The 24,473-nt window shown below is 38.7% G+C and overlaps 1 protein-coding gene across 3 annotated transcripts in view; it reads left to right on the forward strand.

Annotated features, from left to right (window-relative positions):
• efhc2 (EF-hand domain containing 2) overlaps nucleotides 1–24,473 on the forward strand; it is a 96,841-nt gene that overhangs the window by 41,121 nt on the left and 31,247 nt on the right. For all 3 annotated transcript variants that reach the window (XM_008107434.3, XM_062975179.1, XM_062975180.1), the window contains 5 exons: nucleotides 533–784; nucleotides 1,962–2,072; nucleotides 15,884–16,022; nucleotides 21,059–21,224; nucleotides 21,914–22,056. In XM_008107434.3, coding sequence (XP_008105641.2) covers nucleotides 533–784; nucleotides 1,962–2,072; nucleotides 15,884–16,022; nucleotides 21,059–21,224; nucleotides 21,914–22,056 — 811 coding nt within the window. The remainder of the gene's footprint in view (nucleotides 1–532; nucleotides 785–1,961; nucleotides 2,073–15,883; nucleotides 16,023–21,058; nucleotides 21,225–21,913; nucleotides 22,057–24,473) is intronic.

Raw genomic sequence — 24,473 nt, forward strand, 5'->3', positions numbered from 1 at the left:
AGAATGGAACAATTATTCAGATTTGTACTTACATCAGACCTTTGTTTCATTTTGCTATAATTGTTTCGAAATGTGTCCTATTTTACTGAAATTCCTGATTGGCTCACCACAAGGTACAGCGGAATGTAGATATTCATGGTTCTAGTTAAGTTGAATCCTGGTTTTATTTAAAGCAGAAATTCGCAATTTCCCTAGAGCTGGATGGGGAGGAGGCAAACCTGCCTCCAATGGACCTAGGGGGGTGATTCCTCCCTCCACCACTGTACATTTTAAAAAATCTGGAAAAAGCCCCTCATGCCCTGTATAGGACACCAGGGACCTAGCATGATTTAAGGTCAGAAAAAAGTTTTTCAAAACTAGAAGTCACTAGAACCTGTATATCACTCATTATTCAACCTGAGATAAAGATATACTGTATAATTTAAAAACTTTAAAAAGCTATGTTTGTCATGCAAACAAGATTTGATTCTTTTAGATTTTCTGTAGTTAGGCAGCAGCAATTTAAGAGCGAATCCTTTTTTTTCACCTCCAGTTGATAGACAGCATGACACCTTTGCGTCCGTACGAACGCTTTGACACACTTCGGCAGTTTTTGGAGCACGATGGACATGTTTTACGCTTTTATGGTATTTGGGATGACACAGAAACCATGTTTGGGGATGCACGAGAAATGGTGCTACATTATTTTTTGTCTAATGATACCATTGAAGTAAAAGAAGTGATACCACTGAATTCAGGTCGGGATGCTACACCTCTGTTTCTCAATAGGCAGAAGCTACCAAAGGTAAGCATTCCTATAGCTTTCTCTGACTGTAAAAGGGTGCTTGCAGACTGAGATTTGTTTAGTAATCAAGATATTTTGGATGCAATCCGCCAAATTTTTGATTCCTTAATCCAAATAAATATTGGTGAACTTCTAGAATTTAAGACAGGCAGTGGATCCTTTCAGCTCAGTACTCCTCTAAAACAGCACAAAGAAAGAATGGTAGTTACATGAAATGTGTGCCCTAAGGGCTTTATAATTGACCAATATATATTATATTATATTGCTTGAAGAATTTTAATATAGAGGTATCCCTAAAAATGTATACACTCTTAACATGATTATTGATTACAATATTAGATAAGCACACTGAAATTACAAGATAAACTTTAAGTGAGTATTGCAACTCTATGCTTCGTCAATGAGAGTGGTACATTGCTGTACAGGGATGACAATTTGAACATAAACTTGTAATTTAAGATAGAATTTGTGACTGAGTTCAGATCATTATTACAACATATATTCTTAAATATAAGTATATTTACTTAGGCTTCAAATAATCACCATAGCTTCCAATAGCTGTTAAAGAGAGTATACTGTTTTGGTACACCCCATATATTAGTACACTGTGTCCTTCTGTGTTAAATGGTATGCCTTTCTAGAAAAAAAGAAGAGAAAAGCTTGGACTGAGTGCCTTTTCTCAGTTTTCAGTTTGTTATTCTTAGTGATGGAAAATTCAATTCCACAAGATGCTTTATGACCAGCTAGGTCCATCTTCTGTTTAACAACATCCATGAACCTCAGCCATTCATCCATAATGCTTGAGTTCAGATGATGTCAGTGGAATGTATTGTTTTGTTCCATTGAAAGTTTTGAAGGAAAATGTCTTCAACTTCATGACTCAATTACACTGTGAAATAGGAGAATACTCATAGCTTCATGGAAGAGCACATATTTGACATAAAGAGGTCCAGGTTCAATCTTATGCATCACCAGATAAAAAGTTAGGATAGCAAATCACATGAAAGCCATCTGCCAGATTTTCTGGAGAGTCAGTGTTAGAAGGGACAGTATTGGGCTACATAGACAAATAATCATACCATATGAGAGTTTCAGAACCAGATAACTCCACTTATTCTCATGCTGTTTTCATAGTTATAGATATTAACAGCCTATTTATTTGCCTACTGCCCCTCAGTATGCTCCAGTTGGACTGTACCAACCTGGTACAATTACGGATCGGACGGTCTTGAATGTTTTTGGAGGACTAGTGGGGAATAAAGGTCGTTACATTCTGGACAATTGTAAGGTAAGAAAATTTATGTGCCTGTACTCTATAGCATGCATGACTAAGAACCTGTGAACCTCTAGGTCAGTGATTCTCAACCTGTGGGTCACCAGATGTTTTGGCCTTCAACTCCCAGAAATCCTAACAGCTGGTAAACTGGCTGGGATTTCTGGGAGTTGTAGGACAAAACGCCTGGGGACCTGCAAGTTGAGAACCATTGCTCCAGGTCTTGTTGGACCACAGCAGGCCAAGATAACTCTTGGTTAGTCAAAAGACAAATCAAGGGATCAGGATTCAGTCTGTGTCGAAGGGGTTACACTCCCCTTGAAATCTCAGGTTTCCAACTTGGGTGTACTCCTGGACTCAGATTTGAGCCCAGGTTTTAATGGCAGCTAGCAGCCAGCTAAAACTGCACCAGCTGTCATTGAGAAGTCAGATTGAGCTCCATTGATGCATACCTTAACAATATCCCAGTTAGATTATGTAACACACTTTTGTGGGGGCGTGGCCTAGGAGAATGGCCAGCTGACAGCATTCTCCCGGAGCTCCGGAATGTTATATAAAGATTGTGGAATAATAAAATAAACAAGAGAGATTCCAGCTGTGTTTAAGAGAGAGTCTGCTGCTAAAACTCCAGAGAATTAAAGGAAGAAAAGAGGAGGCGATCTACCAACAGTGATCTGGGAAAAGTACACTCAGAGGGAAGATAACCCCGAGAGAGACATAAACCAGACACCATTAAGACGCCAATAAGGAAACAACAAAGTAAGTAAACCTCTGGAAGTTGAAACAGGCAGGAGATAAGACTCCTCTATCTCCCATTTAAACTATATGAAAAAGGGACTGTAGAAAAAAGTGGGTCAGGCCATCGGACCGAATATTACAAAGACTGCAGGAACAAGGAGAGGATTCTGAGACTGTAGATCACGGTCAATTAAATATGTCAAAGAGTCCACCAAAGACCCCCACCCTCCCCCATTGGAGCAGTGCTAAAAATAGCAATGGCAACAAAACAAACCCTAAACAGGGAGAAGTAAAGCCACCCGAAGGGGGGAAAGAAGGGGGGGGAAGAAGACTGGATGGAAAAACTAACTCTAATAATGAGGAGGCAGAATGAGAAACAGACGAAACGAATAGAAGCTCTATTTGCAGATCAGACACGGGAGCTGGAAATGAGATTTGACCAAAAAATTAAGGACACTGTATCCAAATTTGAGAGTCTGAAATGCAAGAGAAACAACGAACTATGGAAATGTTTGAAACTCTTAAAAAAGATACATCAGAACAACTGCAAACTCTATGTCAAGAGCACAAGGACTATATTAAACAACAGGATAAGCTACAAAGGGAAAAAAGAAATTAAACTCTCTGAAATAGAGAAGCAACTAATATACATTAAGGATGCACAGAGGAGGAACAACTTTATTCTGAAAAACTGGCCAGAGTCAGAGAGGAATGAATGGAATGGGAGCCTGGCAGAGGAGATTTTAAAATGGCTTCAGAGAGTCACTCCGATGCAAAACTGGACTGAGATGGACATTCAACGAACTCACAGGCTCCCAGGAGGGAGGAGTAAAGCAATGCCCAGGGACATAATAGTTAAGGTCACACACTACAAGAAAAAAGAACAGCTGATGGCAATACTGAGGAAGGAACCTGAAAGGTTAAGATCTGGAGGAGTGGATCTGTCATGCACCAGGGCAGCGGAGCACCAAGAACCCAACACGGAGGCCAATAAAACTATCTAATATCTTTATTAAGGAATTATATAAAAGTAATAAAATCAAGTGGAGAATATAGTTCAGAAGCAGACCTTTCAAATAAGGTCAAATATAGTCCAGAAATGTATTGTCCAATAAATGATATTAGAGTTCAAAGGTAAAATCCAACCGAAACACACACTATTTGCCAAGCAATAGTGTGGGGAACTGTCCAAAGTCTTTCGAGGCTTAAGGTAAATCCGAAGGGAAACTGAAAAACAAGGCTTGAATCTAGGAAGCAAGGTCCGTGGTTTAAAACAAGGCAGGTAGTCCAAAACTTGTCTCAAGAAGCATAATCCGTGGCTAAGAACGAAGCGAGGCAATTCTTGAAAACTTGGAAAGGCAAGGCAAAGAAACTGGATCGCGGACTTGGCAAAGTCCGCACTAGGCTGGGAACATGGAATTCACTCTCGAAGCTGAGCTGTTGTCTCCGCAAAGAAATAACAGAGCCCGATACTTTTATCTGGGTCTCGTTTCCCGCCAAACGACGTCCAGCGATCCCTTTCCCTAGAGAACAGGGAACGAAAGACCCAGCTTGCAGGTGTAAGACTCCCTGGATTTTCCCAGGGGAAACATGGCTAATCAGCATCTTGCTTGGCAGCAATACGGGCACTCCTCCGAATTCTCTCTCTCGCTCCTCTATCCGCCGAGAAAGACTGTTTTCTCTCAAAGGGAGGTGAGCATTGACCAAGGTCAGTTTTAATTGATTCTTGGACAAGAACTTCAGGCAGCTGGAAAGACTCAGACTCTGGCCGTAAATCTGGAGAAAACTTCATGTTTTCATCCTCATCTGTCACAATGTTACTAGGCACAGGACTACAAAGCCCATGAGGCATCACAGAATCTACAAATCTACAACGACTTCTGTGCTGAAACAAAAAGTTGGAGACAATCAATGAAACCATGTACAGTATATTTAAGAGACAAAGAGATTCATTATCACTGGGGTTACCCAGTACACTTGAATTTTTTTTTCAAGGGGAAAAAATATAAAATTGACTCTCAAAGACAAGGCTTCCAGCTACTGAAGGAACTAGGAATTTGTAAGGACAAAAGTGAGGCTGAGACCAACGCCAGGAAAGCAAAGGAAGGAAAGGAAGAAGGGGGAAAAGGAAAGGGAAAAGGAGAAGGAGGAGGCAAAGGAGAACTAATAGGAGCTGTTGGAGGACAGGACTAGACAATAAGACATTCCACAGTCTAAACAAAGAAGAAAAGAGACTATGGAGCATGGGGGGAAGGGGGTCTTCTGGCTGGGCTTTTGAGGAAACACGACTCTACTCTCCACAATGGCCCTTGCGGCAGGGTATGGGGCAGAGTGCCTCATAAGTGGGGAGGAGGGAAGGAACGAGGGGGGGGGGACAAAGGGCACAAAGGTAATGGGTTCAAGGGGAAGTGGGATGGGAAGCACAGTATGGAGTCCACAAGTTAATATAATATGGTATAAGAATGATGGGTAAACTAAAAGTGACAACACTAAACGTCCGAAGTCTTGGGAATGTGTATAAGAGGAAGAGAATTGAAGGTTTGCTTTAAAAAAATGCACATATCTACTTTCTCCAAGAAACTCACCAAAAACGGGAAGGAGCGAATGAACTAAAATTAAACTGGGCAAAATACTATGAGAAAGCATGTGGCAATTCTAAATCTAGAAGTGTGGCTATAATCATAGCGAAAAAATGTAATTTTGTGAAAACAGGGGTGTTAAAAGATACAGAAGGTAGATATATAATAATGGAAGGGGAAATTGGACAAGACAAATATGTATTAGTAAATATTTATGCTCCCAATGAAAAACAAGAAGAATTCTATGAGAAAGTGTTAAAGAGAATAACTAACTGGCAACAAAAATATATAATTTTTGGAGGAGATATGAATATGGTAATGGACACGGTAAAAGATAAATCTAACCCAACAGTTAGAGATAAAAGTAATAACATGACAAAACTAAGTATGACTATGTGTAAATGGGGATTGAAAGATGTTTGGAGACTTTTTAAAGGAGATGAGAGAAGGTGTACATACTTCTCAGAAGTGCATAAAACATATTCAAGGATTGGCTACATGTTTATTACAAAAAGTATACTAGACAAAGTTGTAAATACGGAAATAGAAAACATAAGGATTAGTGATCATGCTCCAGTTAGTATAGAAATTGAAATCAACCAAGATTACAATCAGATAAAAAGATGGAGATTCAATCCTGGTGTACTGAAACAAGAGGAAACGGTAAATGAATTAGTAAAACAATGGCAAGAAATTTGGGATTTAAATAACAAAGAGATATCAAGAGCTTTATTATGGGATACAATGAAAGCAGTGATGAGAGGGTTAATAATAAAAGAAGCATCAAAGGTAAGAAAGAAACAGGAAGAAAGGAAAAAATTATTAGAAAAAGGGATAGGAAAATTGGAAAATCAGTATATAACAAAAATAACTAAACTCATATACAATGAATTAAGGGCAAAAAAAGAAGAATTGAACAAAATGGAGATGGACCAGGTAGAAAGAAACTTGATATACCTAAGGAGAGAATTCTTTGAATTTAGTAACAAAAATTCAAAAATGGTGGCGCGGGCAGTACAAAGGGAAAAAAAAATGGAAAACACAATAAATGAGATAAAAGATAAATCAGGAAAGATATGCAGACAAATGAAAGAAAAGTTAAAAATATTTGAGGAATTCTATTCGAAGTTATACCAAGCAGGAGAACATTCAATTGCCAAAATAAATGAATATGTGGAAGGTAATTGGAATATACAATTAAGAGAGGAGGATAGGAAATTGCTAGAAGCCCCAATAAAAGAGGAAGAAATAGAGAAAGTAATAATGAAATTGAAAAGTGGGAAAGCCCCGGGGTGGGATGTATTTGAACTAGAATATTATAAAATATTTGGGAAAAAGCTAATCCCGAAATTGGCAGAATTATATGACGCAATATTAAATGGAGAAAAAATTCCGGAATCTTGGAAACAGGCATTAGTAGTACTTATCCCTAAAACCAATAGAGATGAAACAGACCCAGGGGCTTACAGACCAATTTCATTAATAAATCAGGATGCCAAAATATTGTCAGCAATTATAGCAAATAGAATGAATAATTGGATATGTAAATATATTAATAATGACCAATGTGGCTTCATAAAAGGAAGACAAATGTCAAGTTTAGTAGGAAAATTAATAAATAAAATTCAGATCATAAAAAATCAACAGATAAAAGCAGGAATTATAGCCTGAGATATATTTAAAGCATTCGATAGTGTGGAGTGGCCAACATTAAAATGCATTTTGAATAAATTTGGATTGGGAAGCAGAACAATGGGATTAGTGAACCAACTATACTCAGACAGTTACATTCAGGTATTAGTAAATGATGGGATAACTGATAGAATAAAAGTAACAAGAGGGACTAGGCAGGGATGCCCCATGTCACCAATATTATTTGCAATCACAATAGAAATATTGGCAAATGTAATTAGAAATGACAATAAATTAATAGGGATAGGAAAAGACTCAGATAAAATTAGCTTGTTTGCCGATGACACAATTTTGACTTTAAAAGGAATAGCAGATAAAATGGAAATAATAGGGGATCATATAAGGAAGTTTGGAGAAATAACAGGGTTGAAAATAAATTGGAAAAAAATCAGAAATGATACTATTTAATTACACAAAACAAGAAGAGGAAAAATTCAAAAATCGGAGGGACATAAAAATAACTTTAAAAGAAAACAAAATACCTAGGAATAGTAGTAACTAAGGACCTAAGTGAAATTGAAAGGAAAAACTTAGAGGCATTGAGGAAACAGACAGAAAAAAGATTAAATGAATATAACAACATACACTTGTCCTGGTTTGGTAGAATTGCCTTATTCAAAATGAAAATACTATCTAAAGTAAATTTCTTATTTAGAATGATACCCCTCAAAATATCAGAAATTGAATTGAACAAATGGCAACAATTAACAAACAAATTTTGTAATAATGGGGAAAAAACAGAATAAACAAATGCTATTGGTACAAACCACAAAAGGAAGGAGGACTAGGATTACCTGAAATCAAAAGTTATTATGAAGCAAACTAGTTGAGACATGTGGTAGAAGGGATGCTAAATAAAGTAGAAATAGATTGGATGGAAATAATTACTAAAGATATAGAAATGAGATTAGAAATATATTTTTAAGGAATATTCAAAAAAGGAAATCAACCAAATGGGAAATGTATAATTAAAAAACGTATCAATAATATGGAATAAATATAAAAGCCACCTCATTAAAGAGAATTCTAAAATAATGCCAGTGATAATGGAGAATAAATTTCCTAAAAACTTTAAAAAATGTGATGGATAAGGAATTGAAAAGGTAGAAATTAGACAAAATTGGAAGTTGGAGGGAACAAATAAAGAAGGAAAACAACATAAAGGGAATCCTAGGTGATTTAAATATATCATGGCTTCATTGGGTCCAACTAGATCAATGGTTCCAAAATTGGCAAAGAAAGAGCTGGGAGGAAAGAGAACCAACAAAATTGGAAAATATAGTATTAAAAGAACAGACTAAAGAGGGAAATGAGCATCCAAAAGGGATAACCAGTATGATATATAAAATATTAATAGAGATTAAAGGTGGGAGGAAAGGGATATTAACAAGGGAAATATGGGAGGAAGAACTGGGAATAAAAGTAGGAGAAAGAAATTGGGAAAAATTATGGAAAGCAAGGCATCTCAAAAATTTATCAATTAGAATAAAAGAAAACTACTACAAGATAGTATGGAAGTGGTATTTGACCCCAATAAAGATACATAATATGGATAAGAGCTGTTCAGAAAAATGTTGGAGGGGCTGTCAAGAAAGGGGGACATATATTCATATGTGGTGCGAATGTAAGTATGTACAGAGTTTTTGGGGAAAGGTCATAGTAGAAATAGAGTGTATTATGAAGAAAAAAATCTATACAAACCCAGCGACTATACTATTATCTATTTATAATATAGATGAATGGAAAGAAAATGAAAAGAATTTGGTAACAATGTTGCTAATGGCTGCAAGGTTATTAATAGCAAGAAATTGGAAAGGGGAGGTGGAAATTAAAATAGAAGATTGGTACAAGGAAATTTGGAAATTAGAAATAAATGATAAATTAACATGCAATTTAAATGTCAAAAAAGGCCTAAGGAAGAAAAATGATTTTGAAAGTATATGGAAGAAATTTATTGAAGAAATATTAAGGAGAGAAGATGGGAATCAACCCCCACCAGAAGAAATGAGGTTCTGGTTAGACTATAAAGAAATGGACTCCGGTGATGGGGAGCACAATGGGTAGAACACTGGGGGAACGAAAAGACTTAATTATATGAATTGTAAAGATTTTTCTTTTCTTTGTAACAAAATTAATAGTATTGTAATAAAAATATTTTAAAAAATAACACACTTTTGTGTGTATTTTTTGCCTATGGAAAGTTTTGGAAATGGCAGTATGCTCAAAACACAGGGGTCAGAATGCTGATTAGGGTTGCCTTTGGGGACACAGAATCATAGAATTATAGAATCATAGAGTTAGAAGAGACCTCATGGGCCATCGGGTCCAATCCCCTGTCAATAAGCAGGAAAATCCCATTCAAAGCACCCCTGACAGATGGCCATCCAGCCTCTGCTTACAAGCCTCCAAAGAAGCAGCCTCCACCACACTCTGGGGCAGAGAGTTCCACTGCCAAACAGCTCGCACAGTGAAGAAGGTCTTCCTAAATAGAGCTTTCTTGTTGAAAGAGCTTCACTGGCTCCTTACTGATCCATTTCTGGACAAAATTCAAAGTGCTGGTTATGATCTTTAAAACACTGTATGTTTTGGATCAGTAAGAACAGGCCACGGAACAACAGAGTGGTTCAAGATTGGGAAAGGAGTACGGCAAGGCTATATACTCTCACCCTACCTATTCAACTTGTATGCAGAACACATCATGCGATGTGTGGGGCTTGATGAATCCAAGGCTGGAGTTAAAAATGCTGGAAGAAACATTAACAATCTTAGATACACAGATGATACCACTTTGATGGCTGAAAGTGAGCAGGAGCTGAAGAGCCTTATAACCAAGGTGAAAGAAGAAAGTGCAAAAACTGAGTTGCAGTTAAACATCAAGAAAATCAAGATTATGGCAACCAGATTGATTGATAACTGGTAAATAGAGGGAGAAAATGTGGAGGCAGTGACAGACCTTATATTTCTAGGCATGAAGATTATTGCAGATGCAGACAGCAGCCAGGAAATCAGAAGATGTTTACTTCTTGGGAGGAGAGCAATGATCAATCTCAATAAAATAGTGAAGAGTAGAGACATCACGCTGACAACAAAGGTCCGCATAGTTAAAACAATGGTATTCTCCATAGTAACCCATGGATCCAAGAGCTCGACGATAAGGAAGGCCGAGCAAAGGAAGATAGACACTTTTGAAACTGTGGTGTTGGAGGAAAATTCTGAGAGTGCCTTGGACTGCAAGAAGATCAAACCAGTCCATACTCCAGGAAATAATGCACAACTGCTCACTGGAGGGAAGGATATTAGAGGCAAAGATGAAGTACTTTGACCACATAATGAGAAGACAGGAAAGCTTGGAGAAGAGAATGATGCTGGGGAAAATTGAAGGAAAAAGGAAGAGGGGCTGAACAAGGGCAAGATATCCTTGAAGGGACTGGCTTGACCTTGAAGGAGCTGGAGGTGGCGATGGCTGACAGGGAGCTCTGGCGTCGGCTGGTCCATGAGGTCATGAAGAGTCGAAAGCATAAGTAAAATATCCCCTTGCTTATACATTATATAATAATAATAATAATAATAATAATGATTGAAGTCAAAAATCAGAAACTCCTCAAAGCACAGCAGACAAAAAACCAGTACAAGAAAGCCACACTACAAACTAGAGCTGACAGCTGGCACAACAAAACATTGCATGGGAAGTTCCTTGACAAAATTGAAGGAAAAGCTGATAAGGAGAAGACCTGGCTCTGGCTCATGAATGGGACCCTCAAGAAGGAGACAGAAGGCCTGATCCTTGCAGCCCAGGAGCAAGCCATCAGAACAAATGCAATTAAGGCCAAGATCGAAAAATCAGCTGATGACCCAAAATGCAGACTGTGCAAGGAAACCGACAAAACCATTGATCATATCCTCAGCTGCTGTAAGAAAATTGCACAGACAGACTACAAACAGAGGCACAACTATGTGGCCCAAATGATTCATTGGAACGTATGCCTCAAGTACCACCTCCCAGCAGCAAAGAACTGGTGGGATCACAAACCTGCAAAAGTATTGGAAAATGAGCACGCAAAGATACTATGGGACTTCCGAATCCAGACTGACAAAAGTTCTGGAACACAACACACCAGACATCACAGTTGTGGAAAAGAAAAAGGTTTGGATCATTGATGTCGCCATCCCAGGTGACAGTCGCATTGACGAAAAACAACAGGAAAAACTCAGCCGCTATCAGGACCTCAAGATTGAACTTCAAAGACTCTGGCAGAAACCAGTACAGGTGGTCCCGGTGGTGATGGGCACATTGGGTGTCGTGCCAAAAGATCTCAGCCGGCATTTGGAAACAATAGACATTGACAAAATTATGATCTGCCAACTGCAAAAGGCCACCCTGCTGGGATCTGCGCATCATCCGAAAATACATCACATAGTCCTAGACACTTGGGAAGTGTTCGACTTGTGATTTTGTGATATGAAATCCAGCATATCTATCTTGTTTGCTGTGTCTATAATAATAATAATAATAATAATAATAATAATAATAATAATAATAATAATAATGACTACATTTATATACCATCCTATCTCCCCATAGGGACTCAAATGTCTTTATTTAAGCAGGTGTTTAATGTTTAAGCATACCTCACCTAGAAAACTGTCTAGCTCTGGATACCAGAATTGAAAAAGGATATTGACAAGCTAGCCAGACAATAGCAACCAAAATGGTCAAAGGTCTGGAAACGAAGCCTTAAGGAGCTGGGTATGTTTAGCTTGGAGAAGAGATGGTTGAAAAGCGACATGATAGCCATATTTAAATATTTGAAGAGATGTCTATTGAAGAGCAGGCAAATGTCGCACCTCAGGATAGCTTCACCTTGCTAGAGACACCAGGCTGCACACAAGACGTAGTCTTTTATAGTTTATTGAGAAATAAGTATAAGAATAGTTCAAAAGAGGTAAGAGTTCAGTTTCAAAATATAGTTACAAAACAAAGCTGTAATCCTCCAATCCATAGAAGCATAGGCATGAAACAAGATCCTTTTATAGAAAGCCAAAGTCCCAAACACAGGAATATATCCAGGCTACAAGGTAATACAGGAACTCAGACTTGAAACAGGAAAACCGACTTGGTTCTTGACTCAAGCTAAGAAGTTGCTTTTGACAAAGATCTCCCTCTCAGCAAACCCTTTTTAAAAGCATAGCATGAAATCATTCCTTTGCCCTTTGGCCTCTTTTTTGTTTGTTATTCGAAGACTCCTTCGCACCCCCCGGAATTCCAGACGACTAGCACGATCAAGCTCAGCAGCCCCAATGTAAAGGCCATTAAGGCCGCTGAGCCCATTAGTGTTATCAGAGCTACTTTCTGTTTCCAACACCTGAATTCCATCATCAGAAATAACCTCATTTCTTCCCAACTTGCCCTTCATTTCCCACAGCAGGCACACTCTGCAGCTGAATCCCATCAGAGTCATCCTGAAACTCATCCTGAATCTGATCTTGAATCTGAATCCCATCATTATGCACTTGCATCCCAGAATCCTCATCAGAATCACACAAAGGCAAAGGCTGAGTCTCAACAGCAAGCTTGTTTTCTGCTGCTCTGGAGACTAGGATAGGGAGAAATGGATTCATGTTGCAGAAAAAGAGATTCCACCAAAACATCAGAAAGAACTTCCTGGCAGTAAAAGTAGTTCAGCTTCCAAATATGCTGCCTCAAAGTGTAGTGGAGCCCCTTTCACTGGAGGTTTTTAAGCGAAGATTGGATGGCCATCTATTGGGAGTGCTTTGATTGTGTGTTCCTGCATGGTATGGCACTTGTGGTCTCTTCTTACTTTATGATTCTATGCTTCTTCTATGTCATTGTCAGCTAGTGAAAGGAAAGCAGGGAGGGAGCCTTCTCTCCTATGGAAGGGTATTTCAAATGGTGGGAGCAGCCATTGAGAAGTGTCTCTCAAGTGCTCATCAAATGATTTTGTGGTGTTGGTGGGGCTGGGAGAAAGCCTTCCCCTGCAGATCTTAGAACTCTGGCAGGTTCATATGGGGAAATACAGTCTTTCAGGTAATCAGGACATAAACTTTCTCTTTATCCCACTACCATCATAGACATGGGAGAGAGTCTTCTTATTGGTTACTTCCAGGGTATTGACCTTTTTATCTTCCTCCATGGATTGGCAAAGGCCTTTTTATTTAAGCAGGTCTTGAAGGAGCTTTTAGTGAGCTGTGCTATGATTTTACCTTTATTCTGTTTTAAATTGTTTTAACTTAAAAAAAAAGATTTTTTTTAAGTTTAAAAAAACATTTGTACTAATAGGAATTTTTAGCTGTACTTTATTTTAATGTGTTGTAAATCACCTTTGGTTCTGTGTTAGGAGAAAAACAGGACATTAATGAAATTTCTCATATCCATGCCCATTGCTCATCTAGTTGCTGCTACTGGATTTGCAAGCCAAAATGTCTTGAAGGCCAAAGCTTTTCATGCCTGCTCTGTAGTGAGCAGCTGCATTTGAATCTTGCATTAATGTTTCTTTTATATCAGGGATGGTGAACATATCCCCACACCAATTGTTTTGGCTTCCACCTCCTATAATTCCTTGCCATTGGTTGGGTTAACTAGGATCTATAGCGAGGTTCCCTAACTTTGGTCCTCCAAGTATTTTGGTCTTCAGGGTCCAGAATCCCTGACTGTTGGCCAAGTTGGCTGGGGTTTCTGGCTACTGGTCTACAAGAATTGCTTTCCTACAGCATCCAGAGAATCACATTTTCCCTGCCCCTATGTTGTTAGCGGCCAAAACTACATTTTTGTTGGCCGGTTATAACCCCATTCTGACAACAAAAGTGGCCCTGTATTTGTTTAAAGCTGCTAAAAGGAGATTGGAGTACATAGATCAGATTGGGGTGCAGTGTATGGGAGACAAGGATAGTTGATGCATAGATCCATGCCTAAGCTACATTGGCACCAAGCTGGCAAATACCTGCACATCTTTATTTTATTTTAAGTGAACTAGATGTATGTTGTGTTTGTACTGTCTGTTCTTGATGAGGCCAACTGGTTAATCAATAAATTGTTGTTGTTGTTGTTGTTGCCTCTATGTTGCTGCTGTTAGCTCCAGCTTCTGCCAACCTAGCAGTTCGAAAACATGCCAATGTGAGTAGATCAATACATACCGCTCCAGTGGGAAGGTAACAGCACTCCATGCAGTCATGCCGGCCACATGACCTTGGAGGTGTCTACAGACAATGCCGGCTCTTTGGCTTAGAAATGGAGATAAGCACCAATCCCCAGAGTCAGACATGACTGGACTTAACGTCAGGGGAAACCTTTACCTTTACTATATCCATCTATATCTATATCTATATCCATAATAAAAGTGAAAACCCGCATGTGTGTATGTGGCACGGGTGTCCGCTCACACTGACAGCCTCCGGCCTCCACAAACAGGCTATAGTTCCCAGTGCTAAGGAGACACCAAGTCACTCCCATCCACTGACATTGCAGTTACAGCGAGCTCCATGAACATGTAGCCCAAACCCTGCCAATATCCTTCACAAACACTACGGCCCACCACCCACAGAATGCTTTCATTTGGGGACCATTTCATCCTAGATTTTGCATTTTCCTCCACCATAGGCAGGCATCCCAGGGTTCTCAATTGGTGTGAAATTTGCATGACCCCGCCTACTGCCCTTTCCTTTGAAATCTGTCTGCAGAACAAACACAGCAGAACTGAGCAGGAACTAAACTTACTGGAGGAGTTTGGGGGATTGACTCCACATGGTGGAAGTTGTAGTTCACCCTGCATCAAGTCAGAGCACTGTGACTCCTACTGGGGAATTTAGAGGAGTTGTAGTTCACCTACATCCAGAACGCACTATGAACCCAAACAATGATGGCTCTGGGCCAAACTTGCTATGCATACCTGATATACCCAGATTTGAATACTGGTGGATTTTGAGAGGAATTGGTCTGGACATTTGGAAGTAGTAGGTACTGGGATTTATAGTTCACCTGCAATGAATGGGCACTCCAAACCCCTCTGATGATGGACCAGGACCAAACTTGGCACACAGAGCCCCCATAACCAAAAGAACATATTGGACAAATTTGGAGGAAAGGGAGTTATAGATTACCTGCATCCAGAAAAACAGTGGCCCCCACTGACAATGGACGGGGACCAAACTTTGCACAAAGAAGCCTCATGACCAACTGATCATACTGTAGGGGTTTGTGGGCCTTGATTTTGGGAGTTGTAGTTCACATGCATCCAAAGAGCACTGAACCCAGCCAATGACTGATCTGGACCAAACTTGGCACACAGACTCAACATAGCCTGCTGTGGATACTGACACATGTTTCGGGAGAATTGCCCTGGGAATCTGGGAGTTGTAGTACTTCACCCCCACCACAGAGCTCTGCAGCAGGGCAATGACCAGCCAATGACAGATCTGGACCACACTTGGTACACAGATCCAAAATGGCCAACTTTGAATACTGGCAGGTTTGGGGAGGATTGACCCACGATTCTGGGAATTGTCGTTCACCTACTCCAAACTGAGAATACCCAACAAAGACAAATAATGCCTTTTTCAAATAACCCGGGCATCACCGGGTTCCCAAGCTAGTTCTAAATAAAAAAGCTATATGTCACAGAATTTCCTTTTATTTCACTGAATAAGCAATTTGAGATGTGAAACAGATTGGGGGGGGGGGGGGGGAGTAAGGACTTTGTTAGAATCACTTCTTATGTAGTTTCAAGTTGCCAAATCTAAACATTTCATCAAAATATGGGTTGAACACCTTTCAAACTACTGTATCCTTTTTCACTCTATTAGACAGGAGCTGTGCACCAGGAATTTTATAAAGACTGTGACCTGAGGATAGGATCAACAATCAATGTTTGGGGAAGAAGAATACTTCTCTGCGATTGTGATGAATTTACAAAAGAATATTATAGGACAAGATATGGCATCCGTAAGTAACAATACTTCACACTTTGACATACCAGTCTTGCACTGTGAACTTGTACAGGGTGGGCCTTTGAAACCTTTTAAATTTGTAAGCAAGAGCTCCACTAGAAGACAATGAAGCTCTAGGCAGGTTTCATTATGTCTTCGCCTCCATCTTGTTTCACTAGACCCCCGTTTGGGGCACAAATTACCAGCAACACCAAATCCAAGGCATTTTGTATTGGGACACTTTTATGGGCAATGTTTATATTTTTGTTTGTGGTGGGCATATAAATTGTTTGATTCTTTTTTAAATGTGATACTGTATTAATATATTTATTAAGGTGGAGATACTGAAAATGTCGAAATGAGTGTTTTAAACTAATGAATAATTTCACAGTTACAACTTATTATGTTTTATTAATCATTTTATTATCTTATAAGCTACCTTGCATCCAAGCCTTGATATAACAATGAAACAGAAATACATAAAAATAACAAGACATTGCTTGAGTGTAGACAAAATGTCTTCACATAGCTGAAGATGAGAAATTTACCCAGCACAGACACTCATTTTGAAGTTGTTTTTCATGTCAATTTCTTTTAAAAACCTCAGAGAAGATAACAAGTTGATTATACTATTATCCAATCGTAATTATCATAGATTGCAGTGAGACTACTTATATTTTTGTTGTCATTTGGTCTGATATTTTCATTACATTAGAAAATGTCAAGATAACTTTACAGCTCTACTAAGAAATATTTATTGCTGTGCTCTTTTCATCTTTCATTTGTTCATGAATATATTGCTGATTGGAGTGACACTGCTAAGTATAATTCCTTGAATATAACGCTCATCAGACTTACTTCTAAGTGAGTTTCTTTAGGTTCTGTATATAATATGCAGCTGTGCTTCACAAAATATCATTTGATTTAAGTTTTATAGAATACTCCTTAAATTGATTCCTAAGCTATTGATTCCTATGAAATTTTACAGATAGATTGACATATATTTCACCATGCTGGATGAGCTTTCTGATGCAGCAATAAGGTTATCAAGTTTATGCATTAAATGCATTAAATATGTTCCATTCAATGGGTTTCTGTAATGATAATATAATTAGAGCAACCATTAACACATTTACAAATTATAGTATCTGGCAACGGGTTTCATGTTTTAAAAAGACTTCACTAGAAGATATTTCTTTGAAGTTTTTCAACCCAGTGTGGATGTGTTAAGAACAAAACATAATCAATCTACCTAAATATTGAGTTTCATAAGATTATTCTTAACCACTGCAAGTTTCACTTTCTTTTGTGAGATTGTGTGTTGCCTAAAATTTGAAGACATTTGCAAGTTTTTGAATTGAAGCTAATTTCTTTCACACTTGTACTGGTTACTAGGCCTGTGTGACCTATGAAAAAAAGAGGAGCCTTGAAAGAGAAGGCATAGAGAGGGAAAGAGAGTAAAAAGAAGGTGCAAGAAGAAATGGAAGAAAGAAGCCTTGAAAGAAAAGGCAGAGGAAGGGAAAGAGAATAGAAAGAAAGTGCAAGAAGAAAGGGAGAAAGAAGCCTTAAAATGCTACGGGAGGGAAAGAGAATAGAAAGAAGGTACAAGAAAGAAATAAAGAAAAGGCAAAGGGAGGGAAAGAGGGTAGAAAGAAAGTGAAAGAAATTAAATGCAGAAAGAAGGAAGGGTAGACTGGAGAACGAAAGAAGGAAAGGAGGGCTACTACTGGGCTGAGAGGGCTCCCCATGGCCACTCCATCCTTCTGTTCATAGAATCCAGTGTCCCACTGAAAGTAGCTAGTGGTGAGGCAATGGTGAAACAGCACCAAAAAAGCCAACTGTTTGGTTCAGATACGTAGATGACACCTTCACAATTTGGAGCCATGGAGAGGAAGAACTCAGCAAGTTCCTGGACCATCTTAACAGCATCCACCCAAACATCCAATTCACCATGGAAAAAGAAAAGGAAGGAAAACTGCCATTTCTAGATGTTCTGGTCATCTGCAAACCCAATCAACAATTGGGCCACACAGTTTACAGAAAACCTGCACACACAGATAGATACCTTCATAAAAACTCCAACCATCACCCAAGTCAAAAAAGGAGCACAATCAAAGCCCTGCACAAAGAATCTGCAAACCTCACCTCCTCCAAGGTGAACTAAACCACCTGAACTGGGCTCTATAGGCCAATGGATACTCCACCACAGACATCAGAAGAGCTGCAAGGCCAAGAAGAAGCCATGAGAGTCAAGGCAAAGATCCACCCAGAGAAAAGGTGTTTTTACCATACATCAAGGGAACCACTGACCGCATAGGCAAACTGATAAAGAAGCACAACCTAAAAACTATCTACAGACCCACAAAGAAAATCCAACAAATGCTACGGTCAGCGAAGGACAAGAGGGATCCTCTCTCCTCTGCAGGAGTCTACCGGATACCATGCAGCTGTGGACAAGTATACATAGGGACCACCAAACGCAGCGCCCAAACAAGAGTCAAAGAACATGAAAGGCACTGCAGACTAATTCAACCAGAGAAATCAGCCATAGCAGAGCACTTGATGAACCAGCCTGGACACAGTATATTATTTGAGAACACAGAAATGCTGGACCATTCCAACAACTATCATGTCAGACTACACAGAGAAGCCATTTAAATCCACAAGCATGTGGACAACTTCAACAGAAAGGAAGAAACAATGAAAATGAACAAAATCTGGCTACCAGTATTAAAAAACTCTAAAATCAAAACAGTAGATGGGAATCAACACTCTGAGGGCAGAGGACAGCTAATGACTGAACAAAGGATGCCCCCCAGGCAAGAGACAAAAACTTTTCCAATGCTAATTAGGGTGATTAACAGAAACATTAATGCTGGCTTCCCAGTGACAAAGGACTCTTGCCACACCCTGGACTCTACACAGATATATATTCTTTCCTTTCCTTACTTAGTTTATCCATACCTCACAACCTCTGAGGATGCCTGCCATAGATGTGGGCGAAACGTCAGGAGAGAATACTTCTAGATCATGGCCACACAGCCCGAAAGACATAGAACAACTCTGTGATCCCGGCCATGAAAGCCTTCGACAACTCATCCACAACACTTTGAATTATACCCAGAAACAGATTGTCAGGTAGTTAAGCTGATGTAAGAATGGAGTTGTATTTTACATGGGAGGTAACCAGCATCGGGAGCCCCCGGTGGTGCAACAAGTTAAACCGCTGGGCTGCTAAACTTGCTGACCAAAAGGTCGCTGGTTCGAATCCGAGGAGTGGCACGAGCTTCCACTGTTAGCCCTAGCTTCTGCCAACCTAGCAGTTTGAAAACATGCAAATGTGAGTAGATCAATAAGTACTACTCTGGCGGGAAGATAATAGTGCTCCATGCAATCATGCCGGCCACATGACCTTGGAGGTGTCTACAGACAACGCTGGCTCTTCGGCTTAGAAATGGAGATGAGCACCAGCCCCCAGAGTCGGACATGACTAGACTTAATGTCAGGGGAAAACCTTTAACCTTAGCCAGCATCGGCAGTGGTGAAGACTGCTGGGAGTTGTAGTACAGCAGCATCTGGAAAACTTCTTGATTCCCAGCCCTTGAGCAACAGTATATTTTTTATTCTACTGACTCAAATAGTTACTTTTTTCAACCTGATATCCTGCTGTACAAAGGACCCATGATTGCCAAAGGGAAGGATCATGGTTAGAATCAATTCATTAAAAGTAACAGTGTTTGCCATAACATATTTTGGAGGGTTATGAGCACTGCTGTGGTTAATTTTTTGGGATATTTTAATGTTAGAAGTAACATGAATGTTTTCTTATGTCATCAACATTTACAAAACTTAACTTAGAGGGACATTTTGGAGTTATTTAGGCCATTTTCATATCTTATTTGGGGGATTGGAAATACAATTCAGCATTACAAATTAGTAGCTAATTATGGATAGGGTCAAATGCAAATCAATTTTTTTTACTGTAATAACTAATAGTAATGTTTTTAAGTTTAGGGTAAGACTTTCATCACGTCTGGTTTCCAGACAGAAATGGTTCTAGGATAGGAAAGCCACAGTTTACTCCCAATTCATGATCTGTTAACACAATATATTCCCACTGGTCTTGATTAAACCTCCATAAGGATGCCACATAAAAATTACATCTCCTTAGCCCATTCACCAGAGTTGCACTAGGTGGCACTGTTGGAATGCAAGAAAGATCTTAATCAGAGTTCTGCTTTGTTATGCAAGTTCTGAAAACCAGCTACATTAGGAAAGAAACTGCACCTGCATATGCAAACTTTAAATACGTATTTTCACTGAAACACTTATACATCACTGTTTTGTGGTTTAGATTACAAATCTTAAGTCTGATTCTTCACAAAGTCACTGTGTGCAGATTTCAATCAATAGTTATCAGTGTTTTTAAACAGCAAATGTATGCAGATAAAAAAACGGCTGAACTCAAAGGAAATAAATTGGCTTAACCCTAAATAGTTTTGCTTAACCCAGCTGTCATTATGTAGAATGCAGGGTGGTCAGATGCAAGTTCCATATTGTTGATCGGAGTAATAAAGCTGATGAGTAAATCATGTTTATGAGAGCAGTACAGTCAGTTCACAAGTCTTAAGGCAGTATTTTAGAAAAGAGATATATACAATAAATAAATAAATAAATACAGGCTTGAAAAAGCTGGGCCTGTTGTAAAGATAAGAAGGATTTCTACTTCTTGGCAGTCTGTCAAGGCTCATGGAAACTTTTGAGTTTTTTCCCAGTCTGTAGAGAGGGGTTGACAGAAAACAGAGGAAAATATCAATGGCAGTATACTCCCAGATGAGAAGGGCTTGAAATATGCTTTCAAAACTGGGCTTCGCTATTTAAAGGAAATATTTTCTTTCCTAAAATATATACTTATCCTTTTGTGACTTCTGCCAAAAGCAGAGAGCACTTTTGTTTGTTTAGAGTGAAACCTCATATATTGAAATGCAGGACTGCTGTTCATGTATTGAGGAATGAAACCGTAACATTCCAGTTGCTGATTTTATTTTGCAGAGGACTTTACTCCAATTCCATACAAGGCACCACCGCCTGTGAAAGTAGAAAGAATAGTTCCACCTTACAATGGATTTGGCTCTGAAGCGGACTCTCTATGTGCCTGCTTGAGGTTGCTTCCCAAACCTCCCCAAAAAGACTTCAAGAAGTTCATGGAAAAAGACAGGTATCAAAGCAAAAGCAGTATTCAGTCAGTCACCATCTCCCCATTTCTGAAAAGACAATCTTGCTGTTACTACTATTTATGAGTTGAGAAATATTTCAAATTGGCACTTGTTGCATCCACAAATATTATGAATCAGGAAGCTAATTTATCCTTAAAATTTAGGTTCTCATCTCCTTATATAAATGTCTAGGTTTTCAATGGTTTCAAAGGCTTAGCTCAAAAAGAAAGAAACAGTTTTGTCCAGTAGGCAGTTTGTACAATGGTATCCTGTAAAATCACTCCAGATGCTAGAAACCATGTATTTTTTGAAGCAGACTAGAATTTATATTAAAGCAACATTTATTGTTTCTTGTACTTGTTTATATAAGATTTGATTGTTAATACTCTGAAAAATAAGCAACAGTGAAATATTTTTTAAAATGTTAAATTCAGTTTGTAGCATAGCTTTTAATATTTTGTCTGTGCAAGCTGGATTCTTTCAATCCATATTTGGTTTAGAAGTACAAATAAACTAGATAAAGCTAAAAGTGGCTAAAAGTATTGTCTCCCCAATAAAGAAGTAGCTGAAAGAGTACCATTAATATGAAAGGTGATGGAAGTTTATGTTACCTTTTGCCCATTCTGTTAAAGAAAAAGCAGAATTTCTCTAAATGAAGAAAAGTAACAATTCTGTACATCTGTTTTTACAGACAAGGCCTCGAGAGTAATATACTACGTTTTCTTGCACAATTTATTACTACTGACCCTATTGACAAGGATCGGAAATTCATTATTTCTTATTTTCTGAGTGATGACACCATCCAAGTGTTTGAACCTCCTCAGAGAAATACAGGTGAGAAACTAATTTCACTGCAACAAAATCTGATTGGTGTTTTCTGAGTGAACATAAAAATCAGTTTTGTGGAAGTATTTTATGTGCGACAGAAAACTTGGTGAGAAAGACATCATTTACTAGGACTAGATTCTTCACTGAGGTTTGGCGGTGGGCGGGTGTCAGCAAGCATGTAAAGATTGTTTTTTAATAGAATTGTGCATGAGTCATTCTTATCCTTTTTAAAACATTCATGATATGAAACAGGAATCGAACTGATATCAGCAAGAGGGTTTCAGTAGCATTAGATGTAGTTCTGGCAATATTAATTCTCTCCCCTTTACAATCTGATTAAGGCTCTCTCTTCTGCTTAGATCTTTTTGGAGGAAGGGGGATGGTAGGATCAGTGGTTGTAGCTTTATTTATCACACTCAGTCATGCAAGACAGTTTGCTATAGTGTTTTAAGAACATGGGCGAATTTACTAGAGAAGCAAAGAAGAAAGAAGATCTGTGGAGCCATTCATGTTGTAATTATTGCCAGAAATGAAAAATATATATAATTATCCTGCTCTCCCCAGCACCTTCTTCAAAAGAACCTGGGTTGATTTGGTTTAATACCCTTTGTATCACTGGTTTGATTTCTCCCAATGTTTTTCTATTGCCAAAATGATTTTTATATTGCTAACAAAAACTGTCTTAAGGGGGAAAGAAGATGAAACCAATTATAACATTTTAGAACAGAACGATTTTATTTTGGTCAATGGTCAGCATTAAAAGAACCAGTAGAATGTGAATAAAACATACATTTAGGCATTAAAATACAACTTTTTAAAGCTCAGTTTAAAAGACAGTACTAAGTATGAGACTTAAAATTGTATTAAAAGCTTATCTCCAACTGACGCTCTGGTGCCAGAGCAAAGAGGAAGCCAGGAAGACAGTTCCATATTGTCTTCTTTACCATCAGCTGTAGGTCCCTCCCCCCAGTAACATGCTATGCTAATTATATATATATATACACACACACACATACACATACAATATAATTTACAATAATATATAATAATATAATATATTGTATATACATATAATATTGATAATATTATATTGTAATACAATATAACACTAATTAATACAATATAATAATATTAATTATATATTATATATTACATGGAATATTACTAATAATATTACAATATAGTAATATAGTACAATATAGTAATTTAATGCTATACTAATAATATAATATTGTATGTAAATTTAATTTGTAAGCCACTCTGAGTCCCCTTCGGGGTGAGAAGGGCGGAATATAAATGCAGTAAATAAATTAATATATTGAAATAGCAATGTTAGCAATGATAAAAGCTCAGATGAAAGCTAAGCTAAAATATTAAAACCTTTTGAGATTCCACAGATAAACTATTGCTGATGAACAAACACTTGCAACTGGAGAAAAGAATCCAGAGGGCAAGGGTATGAGTGCATAGGGATCACAAAGGGGCACAAGGAAGGAGGGGCACAATCGAACACAAGTCCAAATAATAGGAGGTGGGAGCACTAACTATAACTGTAATTACAAGTTTTCAGTAAGTTAAAATGCTAGCTTGTGGTACTAGTCATCCGCAAATTTTAAGCACTGCTGCACAGAACTTGCCAACTTTATATATTGTAACAGTGCTGGTGTCCGAGGGCAGCATGGTGGTGTAAAATAATCCTAAATGCCCTGGGTGTTTGTAAAGCAGTGGTGATATGAAACTATTATGAATGTCTCTGTAAAACAGACACATGTTCTGTTGTTTCTATGTGTCCAGCGTCACAGGGTCAGTTTCTCAGAGCAGGGCGTCTACCAATATTGACCTCTGAGATGGGAGGGCATGGCATTGTGCCAGAGTGAAAGCCCTTGGATGGTTGGGTATCTCTAGATTGGCTAAATAGGCCATAGGGGAGGTGAGATATCTACTGGTTTCATTGCTGATAATGTATGGGCACTGGCTAGATCTGATTGACGCTCTGTGAAAATTAGACATTGTTTTATGAGCGCTTTGGCTTGGTCATGTCCCATGCTGAGTAGCAGTCCTGGAGAGAAGCCCAGAGATGAGATTTTGGTTACTTCTACCTGCTTCCATGTGCACTGGAAGTCATCCCACAAAGTTGTTGGGACAAGTCCATGGGGAGAAAGGGATAATCTAAGCCTGTAGTTGAGTATGGCCACCCTCACCCTGGCCTCCATCCTCATGAAGCATGTCTCTAGTTGCAGGATGGCATTGGAGACACATCTTGGAACTTGCAGGGCCAATCCTAAAAACTTTGATTGCACAAGATTGAGTGGAGTGAAGTTAGAGAAGGGGCCTAGCTGGGCACCATACAGGAATTGTGCTACTGATTTGGCTTCAAATAGTTTGAGTGCTTCAGGTATGAAGTGCTCCCTTTTTGTCTTGAG

This window comes from Anolis carolinensis, chromosome 3 (assembly GCF_035594765.1).
Source record: "Anolis carolinensis isolate JA03-04 chromosome 3, rAnoCar3.1.pri, whole genome shotgun sequence".
NCBI lineage: Eukaryota > Metazoa > Chordata > Lepidosauria > Squamata > Dactyloidae > Anolis > Anolis carolinensis.